General features: G+C 40.6%; 2 protein-coding genes and 1 non-coding gene across 5 annotated transcripts in view; 2 read left to right on the forward strand and 1 right to left on the reverse strand.

Annotated features, from left to right (window-relative positions):
* Positions 1 to 21,783, reverse strand: part of Shroom2 (shroom family member 2) — a 1,329,704-nt gene that overhangs the window by 175,579 nt on the left and 1,132,342 nt on the right. The gene's annotated exons all lie outside the window — the stretch shown is intronic.
* Positions 1 to 21,783, forward strand: part of Fam120c (family with sequence similarity 120C) — a 120,682-nt gene that overhangs the window by 33,455 nt on the left and 65,444 nt on the right. For all 3 annotated transcript variants that reach the window (XM_051142122.1, XM_051142120.1, XM_051142121.1), the window contains exons 2-4: positions 1,560 to 1,806; positions 4,422 to 4,504; positions 13,663 to 13,791. In XM_051142122.1, the coding sequence (XP_050998079.1) occupies positions 1,560 to 1,806; positions 4,422 to 4,504; positions 13,663 to 13,791 (459 nt within the window). The remainder of the gene's footprint in view (positions 1 to 1,559; positions 1,807 to 4,421; positions 4,505 to 13,662; positions 13,792 to 21,783) is intronic.
* On the forward strand, positions 5,478 to 5,641 carry LOC127186035 (U1 spliceosomal RNA). The gene has a single exon (XR_007830289.1). It is a non-coding gene; the product is annotated as a U1 spliceosomal RNA (small nuclear RNA).

Here is a 21,783-nt window from a genome sequence, read left to right on the forward strand (position 1 = left end):
TAGGTTTGCTGGAAGAACTCTCATCAGAGGACAGCATAAACCAATTCTCTTACTCAAACACATCTGGAGTTACTTGTATCTGTAGGTATAAATATGTTATGATACTTTTTGGTTCCTTTGCCTAGATATAAAATTAACGCTAACTTTGCTTTGCTTTCTGCTTATTAGTGCTTTTGCCATTATGTGCCCTCATGTGTGACATGAATATCCACCGTGATTAAACTTTTTCTACATCCTAACAAAGTTTAATGTATTAAAGCTGCCGTTAGACTCCAGAAAATTATTGTTACTTTAGAACTTAAATGAAAGTTGGATCAGTTGAGCCAGGCATCATGGCGCATGCCTTTAATGTGAGCACTCAGGAGGCATGTGTAGGCAGATCTCTGTGAAGTTGAGGCCAGCTTAGTCTACATAGTGAGCTCCAGGCCAGTCAGAACTCTGTAGTGAGACCCTGTGTCCACAACAGCAGAAACAACTACAATAACACACCATGGGTCTGTTGAGTTAAAAAACATCAGGATCTGTAGACTGCAGAACCAAAGTATGGGCCACCTTCCTTCTAGTGGTATGATTTTGGAGATAAATGGCCCCATAAGATTTTCTTTAAGTATAAATGAATCAATGCATATAAAGTGTAAAGGTATTGCTTTGCACATAGTACACAGTCTGTTAGTCATTGTCATCAGTATTACTATGCACCAGGCTAATGGTAGAGTCAGAAATGCAGAGAGAAAGTCTCTGTAGTCAAAGAGCTTAGTCCGCTGAAGCCGCTGTACAAATAACATTGGTATGCTTCAAGTACGCCAAATGGAACACATGTAGGAAGGGTTTGTAACAGTCTGTCTCTCCATAAAACGCAGTGTTGGTGGGAGGGTACTTGACACTAGCAGTGGTCCTTATATCTGGAGCTAGTTCAGCTTAACTTATATCTTATCTTGCTCATGTAACTTTGACACTAGCCAACCGTTTGCAACGTAGTTCCTCTATTTTTAAAATGGGGTAAAGTTTCTGACCCTTGTGGGTTCCCTCTGGGGAACCTTATTAGAAACTTCCCTTGTAGAACTACCCTCTTCTTCCTAAGGGTGTGTGTGTGAAAGGGAGGCAGTGGTATGTTGGACCTGGGTTTGGCTCCTTGCACCTACTTCGGACAGTTCCAGGGCATCCACTGTCTATTTCCACCTCTAAGGGCTTTCACTCATATACATACCTTGCCCTAATTGTTGTGGTAGGATTTTATAGATAGAATGTACACAGCTCATAGCTACTGAGCAATAAGTAATGATTTTAGTTTTTTTCTTGGAAAGGTCTCTGTTATGGTTTCAAACCAGAACTTAAGTAATATATAGTATTGATTTTACGACATAAAGGTTGGGCAGTTAGGAAACACACGTACAGGCATAATCATGTACACGGTTTGTTTGTTTTGTTCTTTTCAGCCACAGACAATCTTAAATTTTATCATTATAAGTTAGGAACTTGCCTTCCTGATTTCCAATTTTGTTAGATGAATATAGATCTGTTTCTGTGTCATGACAGGTTCTCATTTTCTTCTCTCCCAGGTCTTTCAGAGCCTTGAAGACCACCACTTGGAAGTGGTGGCTTTTTTCAGGGAGAATGGCTTTCATGGCCTTCTGGCTCACGACTCCGAGTACGCGCTCTACAATATTCCGTCCTACTACAGTTCCCACGCGCTGAAGCTGAGCTGGAATGGGAAGAACCTCACAACCAACCAGTTCCTCATGCAGGAGGTGGCCAAGCAGCTGGGGTTGAAGCGAATGAACTTTCCCATATTTGCTGCACTACTAGGTAAGCAGTCTAAAACAGAGACTCCAGTGGCTGGTAGACTTTCTCCTTGCATTGATAAGGTATGCAGACTAGAGGCATCTAGCCTGGCAGTATGGGGTTGGGGGTTTGCCTTTTTAGAGGCCTCATGCTGGTTTGGGGTATAGCTCAGTTGGCAGTGTGTTTATTAAGCATGTTTGTGGCCCTGTGTTCAATCTTAAAGCCATCTTTGGCTACATAGTCAAGGCCAACCTGAGCTATATGAAAAAGACTGTCTCAAAAACAAAACATAAAGTTCTCATACCATATAATGCTGTGGAAAAAGCAGTAGGCAGTTTGGAATTCTTAGCAGAGCAGCCTAAAAACTCAGTATGTTATGATGTATTAATTTGTGATAAGAATGGGAACATAAAAATGTAAGTTGTGAACATCAGCATCTTACGAACTACTGTGTGATATTCCAGAACAGCATTTTAATTCTTACAAAAACTTCTCTTTTGTTCTATCCCAGGACTTCATGCAGAGTCCTACATCTCACTCTCCCTAGAGAGCTCTGTTCCTCTACTCAGACTACTAGCATTTCTTTCAAAAATCTAGATTCAGAGCAGAAAGATATGTAGGCTACATTTTTTGTGGTTAAAAAAAAAGTAAATCCCAATGGTTTGATTTCACCAATAAAGACTCGAAAGCCAGCTGCTGGGGTGAAAACCTGCTAGCTCAGAGAGGCAGAGAAAGCACCCAGCTGATCTTTCTTTTCTACTCAGCTCAAAGGAAAAAGCCCAAAAAGCTCACTAGCTCAGCTGACAGCTCAGGGGGAAAAGGCTTATTTGCTGAAAGCTGAAAAGCCCAAAAGCTTCCTCCTCCTTATCCACGCTGTCTTAAAGACCCCTCAACTCAAAGTCCCTCCTACTCTTTAATCCTGTCAGCTGGTTTCTTGCTCAGCCTCTTGAACTAGCAGGTTTCTACCCGAGCATCTGGCTCCTGAGTCTTCATTAGTAAACATTTGGGATTTTCATTCTTTACAACAACAGTTTTTCTCTGTTTCTTTTTTGTTATTTACTATGAAAATTTCTGAACAACATTTGGCAAAATTGTGTTTGTAGCGAAAACTCTATATCCACCACTTGTACCTGCCGTTAACATTTTACAGCACTTGCTTCCTTGTGTACCTAGCCATTCCTCCATCCACATATGTACCTCTTCTGTTTTCTGTTTTCCTTCCTCTCCCTCCCTCCCTCCCTCCCTCCCTCCCTCCCTCTGTTTTGTTTTTGATCAGGGTTTCATTTTGTAGGTTAGTCTGGCTTCATTCATAAGATCCTCTTGCCTTAACCTTCCTAATGCTGGGAGTTGCAATCATGTGTCATTACATCCAACTCTCAGGCTCTCATTTCCTTTCCTTTCCTTTCTTTCTTTCTTTTTTTTTTTTTTTTTTTTTTTTTTTTTTTTTTGAGACAGGGTTTCTCTGTGTAATAGCCCTGGCTGTCCTCGACTCGCTTTATGGACCAGGCTGGCCTTGATGAATTTACAGTAATCTACCTTCATCTGCCTCCCAAATGCTGGGATTAAAGGCATGCGCTACCACGCCCGATTTTCAGGCTTTCTTTGAAAGATGCATTTCAAAGTAAATTATAGAATTGATGATATTTTAAATTGGTTTTCCAAGTCTTGGAAGCATGAACATTATTAGTAGGCTAGTATGGTTGTGACTTCTGCCCTGTAAGCTCAAGAACATCACTTTGGGTAGTCTAATTGAATCAGCCCGAGTTTTAGAATTAGATTTTATACAAACTGATGAAGTCACGCTTCCCTGGCTTCAGTTTCCTCATCTCAGAAATGGAAATAGTACTGTCCCATGGTGTCACTCCTGAGGGTGAGTGAGATGAGATATGTAAGGTGCTTTGTACTTGTCAAGTAGTCAGCAATTTTCTATTACAAAATAAAGGCAGCACAACTAAGCAGTAGTTATCTATTGCTTATAATAATGGGTAGTGCCACGTGTTTCAGAGTCAGACAATCCTAACTTTTTGTTCTAGTGTGAGGCCTACCTTAGGTCAAGTCACTAAACTTGTTTGAATCTCAGTTTCCTTGTCTATAAAACAGAGATAAACCTATGAGGCTTGACCATTATAAAGATATGTGTAGTATACAGGGTACAGAGTAAGTAATCAGCTCGTACAAAGCTACTGTAATTATTACATTAAGGATATAGGCCTACTGAGTGTTCTGCCACACACCTTTAATGCCAGCACTTGGGAAGCAGAGGCAGGCAGATCTCTGAGTTAGAACCCAACTTGGTCTATATATCAAGTCACAGGCCAGCCAGTTATATAGTAAGACTTGTCCCGAAAAAATAATGATGATAATAATATAGGCCTGCCTTGTCATGGTAGAGCACTGCTTTAATCTCAGCACTCAGGAGGCAGAGGCAGGAGGATCTCTGTGAGTTCGAGGCCAGCCTGGTCTACATAGTGAGTTTCAGGCTAGCCAGGGGCTACTTAGTGAGATCCTGTCTTTAAAATAAAATAAAATAAAATAATGTTTCATTCAGTTATTTCTTTTCCCAGGAGGATCCTCTTTGTAACCTACCTAAAAGATCTTACACACTTGTATGGTGAATAAATGAACTACATATTTTATAGGTAACCACATTCTACCAGATGAGGACTTGGCTGCTTTTCACTGGAGCCTTTTGGGACCAGAACATCCTCTTGCATCACTTAAGGTAATATGTCTTATTCTGTTCTTGTACAATTAGGAGATATCAAGTTTTGATTGAACTTTGATGGAGTAGAATATTTTTCTTTTATTAGACTTCTTTAAAAAATCTTTGTTTCTAAAGTCTTTTTTTGTTGTTTTGTTTTGTTTTGTTTTCGAGACGGTTTCTCTGTGTAACAGCCCTGGCTATCCTAGAATCACTTTATATAGGCCAGGCTAGCTAGCCTCGAACTCACGGCAATCTACCTGCCTCTGCCTCTCTATGTGCTGGGATTAAAGGCATGTGCCACCATGCCCGGCTTTTTGTTAGTTTTTGAGATCATATTTTATTTTCTATTTAAATATTTATTTATTTTATGTATACGAGAGCTCTATCTGCATGTATATCTGCATGACAGAAGAGAGCATCAGATCTCATTATAGATGGTTGTGAGCCACCATGTGTTGCTGGGAATTGAACTCAGGACCTCTGGAAGAACAGACAGTGCTCTTAACCTCTGAGCCATCTCTCCAGCCCAACATCATATTTTAATTACAACATTTCTCCCTTCCTTTTCCACCTTCTAAGTCTTCCCATATGTCCTTCCTCACTCTCCTGTAAATTTATGGCCCCTCCCCCTTTATCAATTGATAGTGCATGCACGCACGCGCGCGCACACACACACACACACACACACACACACACTTGTAATACATATATTTTCCTAAATACAACCTGATGTGTCCATAAACTGTTATTTATATATATATATATATATATATATATATATATATATATATATATATATATATATATATGTTTCCAGAGCTGATAGTTTGGCATACTTTTCCCTGAAGAAGGCCACCTCTCCCATTCCCAGCTTTCAGAACAACTTGCCTGTAGTTCTTTGTGTAGAATGAGGCCTTATGGACTTTCCCCCATGCAGTTTGGCATGCTCATTGCTGTCCTCTTTGATTGGATTTTAAATATTTCACATGCAGTCCTTACCTGGCAGTGGAGGCACCATGATCAAGAGGGTGCTTTTCCCAGGTCAAGGCTTCTCTGTTGCTCTGGGGATGTGCTGACTCCTAATATATTCCTAAATGTAGGAAACTTGACTGCACACTTCATGGTAGCATGGGACGGTGCTCATACTCTCCCTTTAAAAGAAAATAAAACTAATTTTACATGAAGATAAAAATTAGTTCTGAACCTAGCATGGTGGCACATGCCTTTAATCCTAGCACTCGGGAGGCAGAGGCAGGCAGATCGCCGTGGGTTTGAGGCCAGCCTTGTCTACAAAGTGAGTCTAGGACAGCCAAGGCTACACACAGAGAAACCCTGTCTTTAAAAAAAAAAGTTCTGATAATACCCATAACTTAAGAATTCATACAAACTGGTAAAGAAAAAATGCTAATACTTCAGTATTTTAAAAAATGAGTAAAGGACTGAATCAGAAAATTGAGAAAACTAGAAATACAGTGGCTAATCACATAACGAGATGTTCAACCTCACTAATGATCAGACATGTGCATCGAATGAATGATGTGATCATTTTTGTTAATTGTCTAGCAAATATTAAAAAATGAGTGTACTGCTATGAAGCCTGTAGAACTGATAGTCTTCAGTACTTGTGGTAGTGATATAAACTGGTGATGACATTACATTCCTTGTGTTTCAGTGTCTGGATGATTATTTTATACTTTCTCCTTCCTTCTAATTGGCTCGCCCACATTGCACAATCTCATTTCCCATTTCACTGAGCAAATGCAAGCAATGGGAAAAGAATTTCCATGAACTTCCATTTCCTCTTCACCTACCCCATTTTATTCTGTGTGTTTGTGTGTTCTGCCACTGTCCTTGTGACCATGGGTGACTTGTCCATGTCCCACCTAAGGCAAGCTCTTCCATTTAGGAAGGTCCTGTTCACTCTTGCCAGTTGAAGCGTATTAGTTCAGAATTCTCCTTTCTCCGGCATCAGCCACTTTCCCTCTCCCCATTGGTTATTTCCCATTTAGTGTATAAGTTCGATGCTCTTAACAATGTTATTTGTGTATTTTTTCAATTTCAATTTACTTATTTTACACATGTGGCCGTTTTGTCTGCTTGCATGTCTGTACTGCATGCATGTATAGTGCCTGCAGAAGACAAAAGAGGGCATTGGATCCCCTGGGACTGGAGTTACAGATGTTTGTTTGCTGCCATGTGGGTGCTGGGGATTGAACCTGGATCCTCTGGAAGAACAGGCAGTGCTCTTAACCCCTGAGCCATCTCTCCATGAGTTCTCTCTCCAGCCCCAATCCTCTTTTTAAATTGGAGATAGGGCCTGATGCCAACTAGCCTTAAACTCAAAATCCTCCCCCTTTAGCCTCCTGAGTGCTAAGATTATACGCATGTGCTACTATATAGATGGCTGTGCAAAAACAAAACAAAACTGTGTGTGTGTGTGTGTGCGCGCGCGCCTGAGTTCCATCTTTGGTACTGCCAAAAAAAAAAGCCTTAAATTTATAGGAACTTTGAAAGTGAAGTGAAGATCACCATTTGGGGGGTAATTATATCATTTATATTGTGTGCAAAATTACTATGTCACATGCTGTTTTAGTGTTTTGGGAAAGTGCAGAATAAAATTTGTTCTTGGGTCTGGTAAGCTGCTTGCTGCAGGCACATGAGGACCTGGTTTGTATCCCCAGCACACACATAGAAGCCAGGCAAGATAGCTTGTGCTTGCAGTCTCAGTACCATGCAGTTGGAGCAAGGTGGATTCTGGAGGCTTATTGGCCAACTAGCCTGCCCTAGTTGAGGAGCCTAGTGTACCAGTGAGTGACTCTGCTTAAAGAAACAATAACAACCACTTCTGAGGAACAGCACTGCAGGGGGACCTCTGGTCTGCCTATGCTTGTACGCCTGGACCCCCTCCCCAAACACACACAGACACATGCAATATGTATTTGGTAGATAGACACACCTATGTCTGTCTGTCTCTCTCTCTCTCACGTACACACACACACACACACATACACACACACATTCTATGTAAATTTGTTTTTGAAAAAATTGACAGTGCTAGGGATTGAATTCAGAGCTTTAGACATGATAGAATATGACTCTACCTCTGAACTATATCCCCAGCTCTAAAATCTATTCTTTACCACTATGAATCTGTCTTATTTTGTCTGTGTGGGAAAATAAACTGATAGGGTAGGGTTCTAGGCTATCTGGGAGCAATAAGGAGACTATTGAGAGGGTAATGAGATGAATATGATCCAACTTTATAATATACATGAAAATATAAGGAAACCTGGTCTTTTATATAGTTAGTATATACAAATTTTACAGAGAGGACTCAGAGCATGTCACTCTTCTATTTAAAAATCATATAGTGACTCGTTATGTCACCCAGTCCTTCTCATAGTCTACCAACCCCAGCAACTCTCAGCCCCTTAGAAGCTTCTTGCTTAACATTCTCTCTACTTGGATTGCCTTTTTGCTTACATAGCTGTTTCCTCACTCCTAAACGTTTTGTTAAAAGTGATTTTCTCAAGGAGGATCCCAAAATTATGGCATTCATGCTCACCTTATTCCAGTGCACTGAAGGCAGATTTCTTTGGTCTTTGGTAGTCACTACTGTGTCCCTGGTCCCTTAGGACAGTGTCTGACCAATGATTGTCAGTAACTAGTAACTGATTGTTTGATACAGGGATCTGTATATAGCTCTGGCTGATTGGGAACTCACTATGGAGGTACACCAAAGTGGCTAGGAGTGATCCCTGCCTCCACTTCCAAAGATTAAAGATGTGTGGCACTACTCCAGGCATAGTAGCTTTTTAAAAATTATTTTTATGTCTCTGTAATTTTATGTGTGGGGGTATTTTGCCTGCTTGTATGACTATGTACCACCTGAACGCTTGGTGCCATGGAGGCCAGAAGACGGTTGGATCCACGCGAGTTAGGGATGCTGTAAGCTGCTATGGAATGCTAGAAATTGAACCTGAGTCCTTTGGAAGCCTCTGATTCATCTCCCCAGCTCCAGCAATAGCTGCTTTTTGAGGAATAAATGAGACAGTAGGTTGGCAACATCATTTTTTCCCTTTTCAAATGACCCCTTATGATTCTGCATAGTTATGAATCATGACTTTAAGGTTTATGTATGTGTATGTATGTAGGGAATGTGCACACAACTGGGTGCATTTTGCTCATGGAGGCCATAGGTGTGGATTCCCCTGGAGCTGGAGTTGCAAGGAGCACCTGGTGGGAGGGTGCTTGGAATTGAACTGAGGTCCTCTTGGAGAGAAACATGTGCTCTTCACCGCTGAGCAATCTCTCGCTCCTAACAAAACACATCTTATCAAATGCCTTTTGAAACTTTATAGTACTTGACTCCATAACTGCAATATGAAGGAATATATTCTTAAAGTATTATAAAGGAGACAACAGAACCCTTCATTTCTACAAAGCATCAGATTTTTTTTTCTTTAAATATTTTGAATCTCACAAACATGGGCAAAATAATAGATTACTTACCATTGTTTAATCATTTAAATGAATTACCAAGACTTTGCCGTGCTTGCTGGGTTTCCTTGGCTTTGCCAATGTGATTTTAAACAAATTGCAAGACAAGTTACTTCACTTATCCACTCTTTGTGTACATCTCTACAATGTTGCCGCATTTTCTTATATATGCACATGGGCATTATCACTCCTTACCAAAGTAATGCTAATTTCTTGGAGCTATCTTTTTATTTGGGGGACAATTTTTTTTACATTTATTTGGTGTGTGTGTATGTGTGTGTGTATGCATGCACACACATGCACAAGTGCTGCGATGATTGTGTAGAGGTTGGAGGACAGCTTACAGGAGGAGTTGGTTCTCTCCCTCTACTGTGTGGGTTCTGAGGATCCAGGGCAGGTCAGTAAGATTGGCCATAGGTGCCTTTATCCACTAAGCCGTCTTGCTGGCATGTTATCATTTTAATACCGAATACATTTTGCAGCTTTCCTGATTGTTTCAAAAAGGTCTTTTGGGGGTTAGTTCAAGTCAGGATATAAAGGTTCTCCATATATTACAGAACTATTTTTATTTAAAGTTTGTGTAAATGTGAGTATATGTAGATATGGTATAAGTGCACATGTGTATGAATGTGAGCCCAGAGGTAGACACCAAGTATCAGGTTATTACCTTATTCTTTTAAGATAGGATCTGTCGTTGAACCTGGAATTAGGTGGTGGTCATTAAGACCCAGCAATGCTCTCATCTATACCCACCCCCAGCGCTGGGTTTACAGACATGTGTGACCATACTCAGCTTTTTATGTGGGTCCGAAGATTCAGACTCAAGTCCTCATGTTTTGCAGCAATAGCTCTTAGCCATCTCCCAGAATTATTTTTTCATTATTAAATACATTTATTTTGGGGATAGAGAGATGATTCAGTGATTAGGAGCACTTGTTCTTGCAGGGGGTCCAGGTTCAGTTCCCAGTACCCACATGATGGTTCGCAAACATCTGTGATTCCAGTTTCTGAATCTAATGCCTTCTATTGGCCTTTGTATGTGTAGGCAAACCATTCATGAGAATAAAATAAATAAATCTAAAAATTTGATTAATTTATTTTAAGGTTCATTTTTATGATTTTAACTGTGGTGTGTGTGTGTGTGTGTGTGTGTGTGTGTGTGTGTACCCACGCGTGCACACACATGTGGGTATATTTACATGAGTACAGGCACATGTGAGCTGAGGTGCCCACAGTGGCCAGAGGCATTGGCTGTCCTGGAGCTGGAGTTATGGATGGTTGTGAGCTACCTGACATGAGTGCCGGAAACTGAATTCTAGTTTTCGAGAAGAACAGCAAGTGCTTGTAACTACTAAGCCATCTCTCTAGTCCCTCGTTATTAATTTTATTACTGATTGATCTATGAGAACATAAATCTCTACATATCAGTGGAGTGCTGTGCGATTTCTTTTAATAATTTCTAAATTCTTTGACAGTTTCACACATGTAAATAATGAATCTAGTCATTTTCACACCTTACTACCCTTCCTCATCTCTACTCTGTCCCCTGATGATGGAACACTTCTTTTTCCAGACAAATCTACTAATGCGTCTTTTTTTTTTTTTCTGTTTCATTGTGTTTAGTTAGAATTGCTTGCATGAACATGGGTGGTTTCTGTTCTTTAAGATCGATTTTATTATTTTTACTTTATGTATATGTATGTGTGCCTACATGTATGTGTGCATGCCATGTGCATACTCACTACCCAAAGAGATCCAAAGAGTACATTGGATCATCTGGAACTAAAGTTAAAAGCAGCTGTGAGCCACTAGGTGGATGCTTGGAATTGAACCCAAGTACTCTGGCAAGAAAAGCAAATGCTCTTCACTGCGAGCCATCTCTCCAGCCCCGGGTAGGGGGTTTTCAGTGTCACACAGGCAATTTATCAATGGCCGCACCGCTGAAAATTTGGCTTTTTCAAACTGTACTGTATATGTTGCATGCTCAGTTTTCTTTAATAACCTTATCTTTGTTGTCGACTGAGTGTTGCTATTCTTCTCCTTTCTTCTCAAGCCTTGAGATTGTATCTTTCCTATGATTTATTGGATTGGTGAGGCTTTCCCCTGCGCTTTGAATTTGACTTACTGGATGCTTAATTTTCAGTAATTCAGTTTGGATTTTCTTCAGTATTTCTGTATTGAATTCCATTTCAATAACTTGAATTAACTCCCCTATTTCATTCGTCTGCCCCCCCCTTTTGGAATTCAGATGGGATTTTTGTGTACTCCTTGATTTCTTTGAACATATTTATAATTATTTGAATTCTTTGGAATTTTGTTTAAGTTGCTGTCATAAAGAGGCATTACTGTGGACTTGGTCATTTTTAGAGGAGACACCTAACATTGTATTTTCCTGTTTCTTATGTTTTTACGTTGGGATTTGCAAGTATACAGTTAGGTCACTCCTTGGATTTTCTATTTAATGTCACCTTTATTTTTCTGTGCAAATGTTTGCACTATTCCAGAGGAGATAGTTTTGGATGGGTGGAGGTATCATTTTCCTATGTTACACTGGTGTTCAGAGCATCAGACTTGACTCATACTGTGCTTGATTTCATACTGTACTGTCCATCTTGCATGTTCTGTTTTTTTAATTACCTAATCTTTGTTGTCGATATCACCAGTATTCCCCAAGAGTATAATGCTCTTACAACAGTAGTCACTCTCCAAGCATAGATAGGCCATTATGATACTGTGCACTGATGGTAAAATACAAAACCATTGGCTGGGCATGGTGGTGCACTCTTTTAATCCCAGCACTCGGGAGGCAGAGGCAGGTGGATCGCTGTGAGTTCGAGGCCAGCCTGGTCTACAAAGCAAGTCCAGGACAGCCAAGGCTACACAGAGAAACCCTGTCTTGAAAACCAAAAACAAACAATACAAAACCATCACCACTTAAGCATCAATCATTTTGAGAAGAGCCACTGTTAGTCTGTGTGTGCTAATATATATATATTAGTTATTGTGGATCTGAGGAGAAAGCATAGTGTGTCTAGAGGTTAGAAGTAGATTGATAGAAAGGAGAGAAAGCATAAATAGAAAGGTGAATGGCAGCACCCAAAAGTGAGGATATGAGGCAGTTTTCACTAACAGTAGACTGAAAAGGGAATGGTAAAAATAGGAAGTCAGGTATCATTGACCAGTCCCAGTTCTCAGAAGGCCAAGACACAGAGAACCTCCACAAACTAGGCAGGTGTATGTTATTTGGAAGAGGAAAATGAAAAAGGAAGTTGCAAGGAGAAAGGAAAAGAACGACTACAGGAAGAACTGAGCAGGACCAAATCTGCTTGCTTAGTTGACACTTGGTATTGAGTAAAGGGTGGATAACTTCAGGGGAGCGTGCTGGCTGGGGCAGACAGTGAGGAAACACTAACTGGCTTGAGTGCTGGTTTCGTTGGCATTCAGTTCCTTGGCATTTGTTTCCAGGTTCCCGGAAGGCTGACTTGCCTTCTGAATTTTCTTGAGATGTCAGGTGGCAGATGTGGCCATGTTTCCAGGTTTTCCTTTGGGAAACCAGCTTCCACATGGGGTTCCAGTTCGTGTGTGCTGCTTCACAGATGGAGTCTCAGATGTCACTTATACATCTGGGTGTCCCATAATGGGCTTGATTGTCAATGCTGGCTTCATTCCTGTGAGGTCCTTCCTGTTGTCCAGAGTATTACTTTGAGCTGATGGGTCATTCCTTTGTGAATTCTGCTCCAGTAGCTTTTCTGCTCGCTTAATACTGTGGTTTCTATAAAGTTCCTTTACCCAGTCTAGCAGAATTCCGCTGGCCAGATTTCAGTGGAGTCCCTGTGGCTCTTCCTAGTTCCCCCAAGAGTGTGCCTCGAGAGTGTCTTGAGCAGCCTACCCACTGACACAGCGTATCAGTGCTGCTCTACTGACTTTTCTTTTTTCAAGACAAGGGTTTCTCTGTGTAGCCTTAGCTATCCTGGACTCGCTTTGTAGACCAGGCTGGCCTCGAACTCATAGCAATCCGCCTGCCTCTGCCTCCCTGGGTGCTGAGATTAAAGGTGTGCGCCAGCACGCCCGGCTCTCTACTGAGTTCTGAGTGTTGACCACCCAGTAGTTTCATCATTCCTGCCGAGGTACAGGTCTGCCCTGCTGTTTGGTTTGGTTTGGTTTTCTTCTGCTTAAAATGTCTGTTATAGAGCAGGAAAGATGGGCTTGGTGGGTAGAGATGCTTGTAACCAAACCTGACAACTTGAGTTTAATCCCTGGGGCCATACAAGTTGTCCTCAGACTTCCACACATGTACTGTGGCACAAGTACACACAAAGTAAATGTAATAAATAAGTTGAAATGGTACTAAAACAACGATGCATATCGTCTAAGCTGCTTCTGGATCATGCCCAGCTCCTGTTGGTGCTCCCTCTACTGAGAACAGGGAGGCTCCCCAGACCAGCCACGCCCTCTAGACATAAGCTGGACTTTGCTGATCTGTAAAGTCCACTGTTTTGTTATTTAGGCTGGAAGTGTTTGGGTGTCAGCCACCTCCCCAATAACTGTTACGTAGCTCTTTTCCTTTTATTTCCTGGACACTCTAGCAGACCATGCCAGGGTGCCATTCATCTTTGGAATTTCTCTTAGTGATCCATTTTGACTTGGATATCCCTTGCTGATCTTGCCTCTTCTAGGTTCGAGCACATCAGTTGGTCCTTCCACCTTGTGATGTCGTGATCAAGGCTGTTTCTGAGTATGTCAGCTCCATCAAAGACCCCTCAAACCTGGATGTGGTTGGGAAGGATGTTTTCAAACAGTCTCAGGTGAGTTAGCTTTCCTCTTCCCAAGAATCGCCAGCTTTCTTGATTTTTAATTAAAATGATTTTGGGTGCACACACATTTGCAGGTGTGTGCATGCCATGTGTGTGGAGGTCAGATTGCAACCTGTGGGAGTTGTTTTCTCTCCTTCCACCATTGTGGAATCATGTTGTCAGGCTTGGTGGCAAGTGTCATTCATGGCCTTCACCAGCTTTGTTACAGTCGCCTGCTCCACTGCCAAGTCCTCTGTTCTTCTCTGCAGTCCTCAGCTTCCTCTGTGCTGCTTGATTTTTCCCTGCTGACTGGCTGAAATTCTAGAATTTCCTTTAAATCTTTTAAGATCTGAATAGAAAGGGTCCTTTGTTTTTGCTCCTGCTTTTCTTACTAATGATTAATGTACTATCAAACATAGTCTGAAAAATTAGAAAATAAACAAGCTGCCTAAACTCTCACTCCCTGGAACAAACTACCATGGGGCACGCTCTTTTGTGTCTTCTTTCAGTGTTACATGCTAGGGCTCAATCTCAGGCCTTGGCGCATGCTAGAGAAGTACTCCATGACTAAGCTAATTTTAATGTATACATATTTTTACATTTTTGTTTATTTATTTATTGCATGTGTAAGTCACAGTGCACATGTGGTAGCTAGGGGACAACTTTGAGGAGTTGGTCCTCTTTTTACATCATGTAGGTACTGGCAATTAGACTCCAGTTGTCAGGCTTGGTGGCAAGAGCCTTTACCCGCTGAGCCATCTCCTTGTTCTTAGTGGATATTTTAACATAAAGGATGTCTTACTAGAAGATAAAGTGGATAATAAAAAAGATTGTTTAAAACGAGTCTCCATAAAATTAGAATCAAAATAGTGGTTAATATTGGAAGAAAGGGCCCAACTAGGATTTTATGCTATGAAATAAAAGTTACAAAAATATGTTAGTTTTATTTTTAGCAATTTGATTTAAATATGCAACTTTTAAAAACTTGTATTGCTATTTTTTTTAAATTAACAGTCAGTTTGGGTTTTTTTTTATGTGGTACAGTGAAATTTTGAGCTATTGATTCATGTAATCATCATTAAAATCAGAATTCAGAAAAGTTGTAATAGCCCATCCCCCCAACTCTTGATGCTATCCCTTTGCAATAGCACCCATTCCTAATACCGGGCACTCTCTGTCACTGTAGTTACAGCTTCCAGATAACAGTACATGAACAGAGTCATAAAATAGATAATAATTTGAGAATGTCTTTTATCATTCAACATAATATTTTTAAGATTCAAATTGGGCTGGTAAGAACATGGACTGAAGCGAGGCGTGATGGCGCATGCCTTGAGTCCCAGCACTCGGGAGGCAGAGGCAGGTGGATTGCTGTGAGTTCGAGGTTAGCCTAATCTACAAAAGCGAGTCCAGGACAGCCAGGGCTACAGAGAGAAACCCTGTATCGAAAAACCTTAAAAAATAAAAATAAAAAGGACACCGACTGCTTGTGCAGAAGACTGGACTTCACTCTGCAGCATCCATGTTGGGGAGCTCAAAACTGCTTATAAATCTAGCTCCAGGGGATCCAACACTCTTCCGGCCTCCAGGGTCACCTCCATGTTTGTGGCATACACACACTGCCCCCTTACACCCCCGCCACAGACACGAGAAGAAAAATCTTAAAACAATTCTTAAATTGTTGGCTGTTTTGTTGCGTGTGTGTATGTGTTCAGTAATTTATTTTTATTGGTATATGAACAGCTCATTCATCCACACATGCCTTAAAGGGTATTTAAATTGGGTATAAATTTAGGTGGCTATAAATAGAGCTGCTGTAAATACTTGCATACAAGTTTTGTATGGATATAGTGTTTCATTTCCATAGTGTAAATATCTAGCATTGAGATTTCCAGAGCATATGGTAAGTGTATGTTTAAATTCATCAAAATGCCAAACCGCTTTTTTGTTTTGTTTTTGTTTTTTCAAGACAGGGTTTCTCTGTGTCGCTTTGGCTGTCCTGGACTCACTTTGTAGACCAAGCTGGCCTCAAACTCACAGTGATCCACCTGCCTCTGCCTCCAGAGTGCTGGGATTAAAGGCAGTGTGCACCACCATGCTTGGCGCCAAACCATTTTTTACAGTAGCTATCTCTTTCCCTACCCATGCTTGGTCAGTGGTTTTTTTGTTTGTTTGTTTGTTTTTGTTTTTTGTTTTGTTTTGTTTGGGTTTTGGTTTTTCAAGACAGGGTTTCTCTGTGTAGCCTTGCCTGTCCTGGACTCACTCTGTAGACCAGGCTGGCCTTGAACTCACAAGTGATCCACCTGCTTCTGCCTCCCAAGTGCTGGGATTAAAGGCGTGCACTGCCACTACCCGGCTGCTTGCTCAGTATTTTAATTGGGATTTTTTTTGCATGTATTTGTGCAGGTGCGTGTGCGTGTGTGCATGCGTGTGCGGAGTGTGCATGCTATAATGCTTATGTGGAAGGCAGAAGACAATCTTCACGAGTCTGTTCTCAACTGTGTGGATTCCGACTCACATTGTCAGGCTTGATGGCAAGCATTAGCTTTCTAGTCCTGGTTTACTTTGTCCTGCTAGGCAAATCCTCTCCCTGACTATACCCACAGTGCTAATTGTAGTGTTAATTTGTATTTTAAATGGCCCACAGCGAAGTCTTGTTTGTTTTTTGAGACAGGGACTCACTATGTAGCACTGGCTGTGTGGAGCACACTGTCCTTTCGCTTGCATTGATGGCCTTGTCTCTGCCTCCTGAGTGATAAGCTTTCAGGCATGTACCACCATACACAATGCATTTTCTTTCTTGGTCTTATCATCCATTTAGCCTAGTGTTTTATGTAGGTTCTAGGGATCAAACTGGGGGCCTCGTGCTTACAAGGCAAGGACCTTACTGATGGAGCTATCTCTTCAACCTCTCTTTTTAAATTTTTTTTTTATTTTATGAGTGCTCTATTTGCATCAGATCCCATAATAGATGGTTGTGAGCCACCACGTTGGTGCTGGGAATTGAACTAAGGACCTTTGGAAGAGCAGCCAGTGCTACTAACTGCTGAGCCATCTCTCCAGCCCCCTCTACCTCTCTTTTTAAAAAGTCAAATAATTGCATAGTTTACATTTATATCTTTAGTTAATTTGTGTACAAACTGTAAAACATTTGTCTCTTTTGTTTTTGCATGTGGTTACCCAGGCATCTGAAAGTATGATTTTTTTCTTTGAATTGCCTTTGTGTTCTAATAAAAAGAAGTTAATCATATTTACATTTGTATATTCTGCACTTTTTTTTTCAGTTAATGTGTATGTATATTGTTTTACCAGAAATGCATTGTTTTAATTACAAATAGCTTAGCCAGGTGTGGCGCATGCCTTGAATCCCAGCACTCAGGAAGCAGAGGCAGACGGATCTCTGTGAGTTCGAGGCCAGCCGGCTCTATAGAGTGCATCCAGGACAACCAAGGTTATACAGAGAAACCCTGTCTCGAAAAACCAAAAACAAAGCAAAAACAAAACAAAAAAACCAAATAGCTCAGTATTAAGTCTTGAAACTGAGTAATGATTTTTCCAATTTCAATCTTATTTTGCCTTTATATAAATTTTAAAACAGTATTGTTTATACCTACAAATAAAAAAAGAAAGAAGTATTGCTTGGATTTCAGTTGAAATTGTGTTAAATGTGCATAAGAAATTGTTTTTCAAGTATTACTGATTAAACCTAGGGCCATATGTGCCAGCCATGTATTTTGGGGTTCTATTCCTATCCCTTGGGGGTAGGGCTTTTTCAAGACTAGCTTTCTCTGTATTAGCCTTGGCTGTCCTGGACTTGCTTTGTAGACCAGGCTGGTCTCGAACTCACAGCGATCCACATGCCTCTGCCTCTGGAGTGCTGGGATTACAGGCATGCATCATCTCACCTGGCTCTCTAGCCATTTTTCTCTTTTCCTTTTAGATAAGGTCTCGCTATATTGCTTTGAACTAATTTTGTAGCTCAATCAGATCTTGAACTTGTGATCTTCCTGTCTCAGTTTCCCAAATAGCTGGGACTAAAAGTCTGTTCAGTCGAGCTCAGTTGTGAATATTTGAATCCAGTAATATTCATCTTATTTATGCCTTCTTTTATTTTTTTATCTGTTTAATGTTTTATAGTTTTTAACATACACAACCTGTATATTTTTAATTTATTTTTATCTTTATGTTTTTCCTTTTTTTTTCTTACAGTGACCTCATAGTCTTGTGCATGTTAGAAACATATTCTACCCCAAACAGAGCTATGTTTTCAGGCACTGTAAATGGTTTTTAGTATTTATACTTAAGTATTTAATTTATAATAAATGAAAATTTATTGTAAAGAATACTATTTTGTTCATTTTTATTTATAATTACTCGAAAAAATATGAATGGCTTTTGTGTACAGAGTCTTGACTTAGACCTGTCTATGCTCACCTGTTAGTTCTGGGAGTTTTTGGTAGACTTCCTGGGATTTTTGGTGTAGGTGGTCATGCTTCTGAATGGAGATGGTTTTCTTTCTTTGTTTTCTAATTTGTATACCTCCCTCCCAAACCTGAGGTATTGTACTGTTTAGGATTTTCAAACCCTGGTCAATAAGAATGCCAAGACTAGAATTCCTTTTTTTATTTCAATTCTTTAGAGAATTTATTCAGTCATTATTAAATGTGATATGAGCATATAAGTGTGTATGCATTATTCTAGTCTTTTTACAAAAGATTTATTTTAGATATTACAAAAGATTTATTTTAGATAGCTAGATAGATAGTGCTCTGCCTTGATGTACATCTGCACACTGGAAGAGGACACCAGATCACATTATAGATGGTTGTGAGTCACCAAGTCATTGCTGGGAATTGAACTCAGGACCTGGAAGAGCAGTCAACACTCTTAACCACTGAGCCATCTCTCCAGCCCCATTCTTCTAGTCTTTGCTAAGATGATTCATTGTTATCATTCTAATAAATGCATAGTATATGCTTGTGTGTATGTGTGTGCTTGCATTTCTGACAGTGTTTGGACATTAATGTATATGCATGTAGAAGCCAGAAGTCAATGGTAAGTGTGTTTCTCTGTCACTGTCTGTTTTATTTCATTTTAAGATTTTATTTTTAGTTACATATGTGTGTGAGTATGCATATGTTTGCACACATGGGTAAGTGTCCTTAATGTACTGGATCTCCTGGAACTGGAGTGCCAAGAACTGAACTTGGGTCCTCTGAGGGAGCAGTATGTGCTGTTTTTGAAATATTTAATTATATATCTATGCTCATGTGCGCGCATACACACACACACACACACACACACACACACACACACACAAGTGCAGGTGCCCTTGGAGACAAGAGCCATTGGATCTCTTGGGTATGGAAATTAGAGGCAATTGTAAGATACTCAGTACTGGGAACTGAACTCAGGTCATCTGGAAGATCAGTCCTTTCTGTTAATCCCTAAACCATTTTCTCCAGCCTATAGCATTGCATACTGTTAACTACTGAGCCATCTTTCTAGCCCCTTCATCTTATTTGGTGAGATGGGGTCCCTCATGGAACCTAGAGCTCATCCACTTGGCCAGGCTGACTGGCCAGTAAGCTTCAGGAATCCACCTATCTCTGCTTCCTCAGCATTGGGATTACGAATATATGCCTCCATGTCCACCACTGTGTGGGCACTAAGGACCCGGAGTTATACTTGGATAGCACATGCAATTTGCTTTCCACGTCATCTCTCCAGCCAGTCACACAAATGTATTTTACACAGCTATGATAGAATCATGTTTCTTTGACTCTTAGAATTCATTAGTATTCAGGATTGATACATTTTATATCAAACCTCTCTGAAATGTTTTTTATTTCTGTTTGAATTGTTGGTATTTCACAGAGTATTATTGTATTTTACTTCATGGACCATAGTTGTAGTTTTTTGTTTTGTTTTGTTTTCTTTTGTTGTTTTTGAGACAGGGTTTCTCTGTATAGCTCTTTCTGTCCTAGACCAGGCTAGCCCTGAACTCATAGAGATCCACCTGCCTCTGCCTCTCAAGTGTTAGGATTAAAGGCGTGTGCCATCATGCCCAGCCAGTAGTTGTAGTTTTTGGTCTGTTAAACTTTTCTTTTTTTTTTTTTTAAGATAATGAAGGCTCAAAAATGAGCTGGCAAGTCGATTTGCAGGCTGGCCATGAACTCTGAGATCTATCTGCCTTTGCCTCCTGAGTGCTGGGAATAAAGCTATGCACTACCACACCCAGGCCCTAACTGGATTTTTTAAAGTCTTTTTTTTTTAAACATTTACTTATTTGTATGCATATGTTGGTGTGTTGTGGTATGCATGTACTGATCAGAGGACAACTCCCAGGACTTGATTCATGTGGATTCAAACTCAGGGCATCAGGTTTGGGAGCAAGTGCCTTGACTCCAGCCGTCTCACTGGCCCCTACTTGACGAGATTGAGATTCACCTAGGAAATACATTTCTAGATAGTTCTGTAAGGGCATTTGTAGTCAAGTTTCACTAAGCAATGAGCACTTGCCCTGAATAAGAATGCACCCTTCCTATAGACTGAGCCTTAGAGTGAATGAGAAGGAAGAGGGGAGTACTACTCTTTGTTCCCTGAATACGGATAGGCTGTGACAAGCCCCCTCATGTTCCTGCTGCCACACCATCCTGCCATGATGAACTACGTTCTCATACTCTGAGGCGAAATAAACCCTCCCTTCATTCTTGTCAAGTTGATTTTGTTGGGTATGTGTTAAAGTATTGAGAAAAGTAATATAGCAAGTGTTCCTTCTTCTACTTTTAAGAAGACTGTGTAGGGGCTGGAGAGATGGCTCAGAGGTTACAAACACTGTCTGTTCTTCCAGAGGTCCTGAGTTCAATTCCCAGCACCAACGTGGTGGCTCACAACCATCTATTATGGGATCTGGTGCCCTCTTCTGGCCTGCAGGTGTACATGCAGATAGAGCTCTCATTTACAATCAATCAATCAATCAATCAATCAATAAATTTTTAAAAGACTGTGTAGAGGAGGACCAGTGAGGTATCTCAGCAAATAAAGGTAGTTGTGGCCAATCCCCTAACTTGAGTTTGTTCCCCCACTCCCATATTGTAGAAAAGAGCCCATTCCTGAAGGCTGTTTTGCCCTCCACATGTGTGAGGTGGCATAGGCACATTCACACAGTTAATATAGCTTTAAGAATATTGTGAGGAGTTAGTGGAAAGTTAGGTTTTTTTAGTTGTTTTGTAGAAATTTTAGTAATACGTTTGGTGTGGATTTCTTTGAATTTATTATGTTTAGATTTTGCTTAGCTTCTTGAATATCTTAACTTTGTCTTTTACTAAATTTGGGAAGGTTTTTGATTGTTTCTTCAAGTAGATTTTCTGTTTCATACTCTGTTCTTTATTTCCTTGACCTTAAAGGCACCAAGCATGTGTGTGTGTGTGTGTGTGTGTGCGCGCGCGCGCGCATGCACCCATGCCTGAGATTACAAAGTATGCACCACCATGTCCCGCTGTAGGTGCTAGCTATCAAACTCAGGACCATATGCATGCCCATCAAGCATTTTACCAACTGCCTTTTCTCCACAGCCTACATCCTACCTCACTAACCCGCTCAAAAACAAACAACAAGAAAAACAACAACAAACCACCATTTTAGATCCTTCAGTTTTATTCAATACATTCCTATGGCTGTTTCTTTTCTTTCTTTTTAAATTATGATTTACCTTACTCAGGGCTGATCAGTTGTAACTAGCCTTCCCTGCTCTCAGCATCCTTCAGCTGCCTGTAGTTCTTTGTCTAAGATTGTGACTTCTGAGTTTGCCCCTTCCATGTTAGTTTAGCAGGTCTGTGGTATAGTCCTTGCTCGGGTCATGTCTGTTTAGGTAACAATGTTGTTGAGACTTTATGGGTGTAACCTCCATGTCGTTTCTAGAAGATACAATTGGACAGCAAACTCCCTGATCCTCTTCTTAGGGCCTCCCACCCCCTTCTTCCATATGTTCCTTATGCCTTA

Source organism: Acomys russatus, chromosome X (genome assembly GCF_903995435.1).
Source record: "Acomys russatus chromosome X, mAcoRus1.1, whole genome shotgun sequence".
NCBI lineage: Eukaryota > Metazoa > Chordata > Mammalia > Rodentia > Muridae > Acomys > Acomys russatus.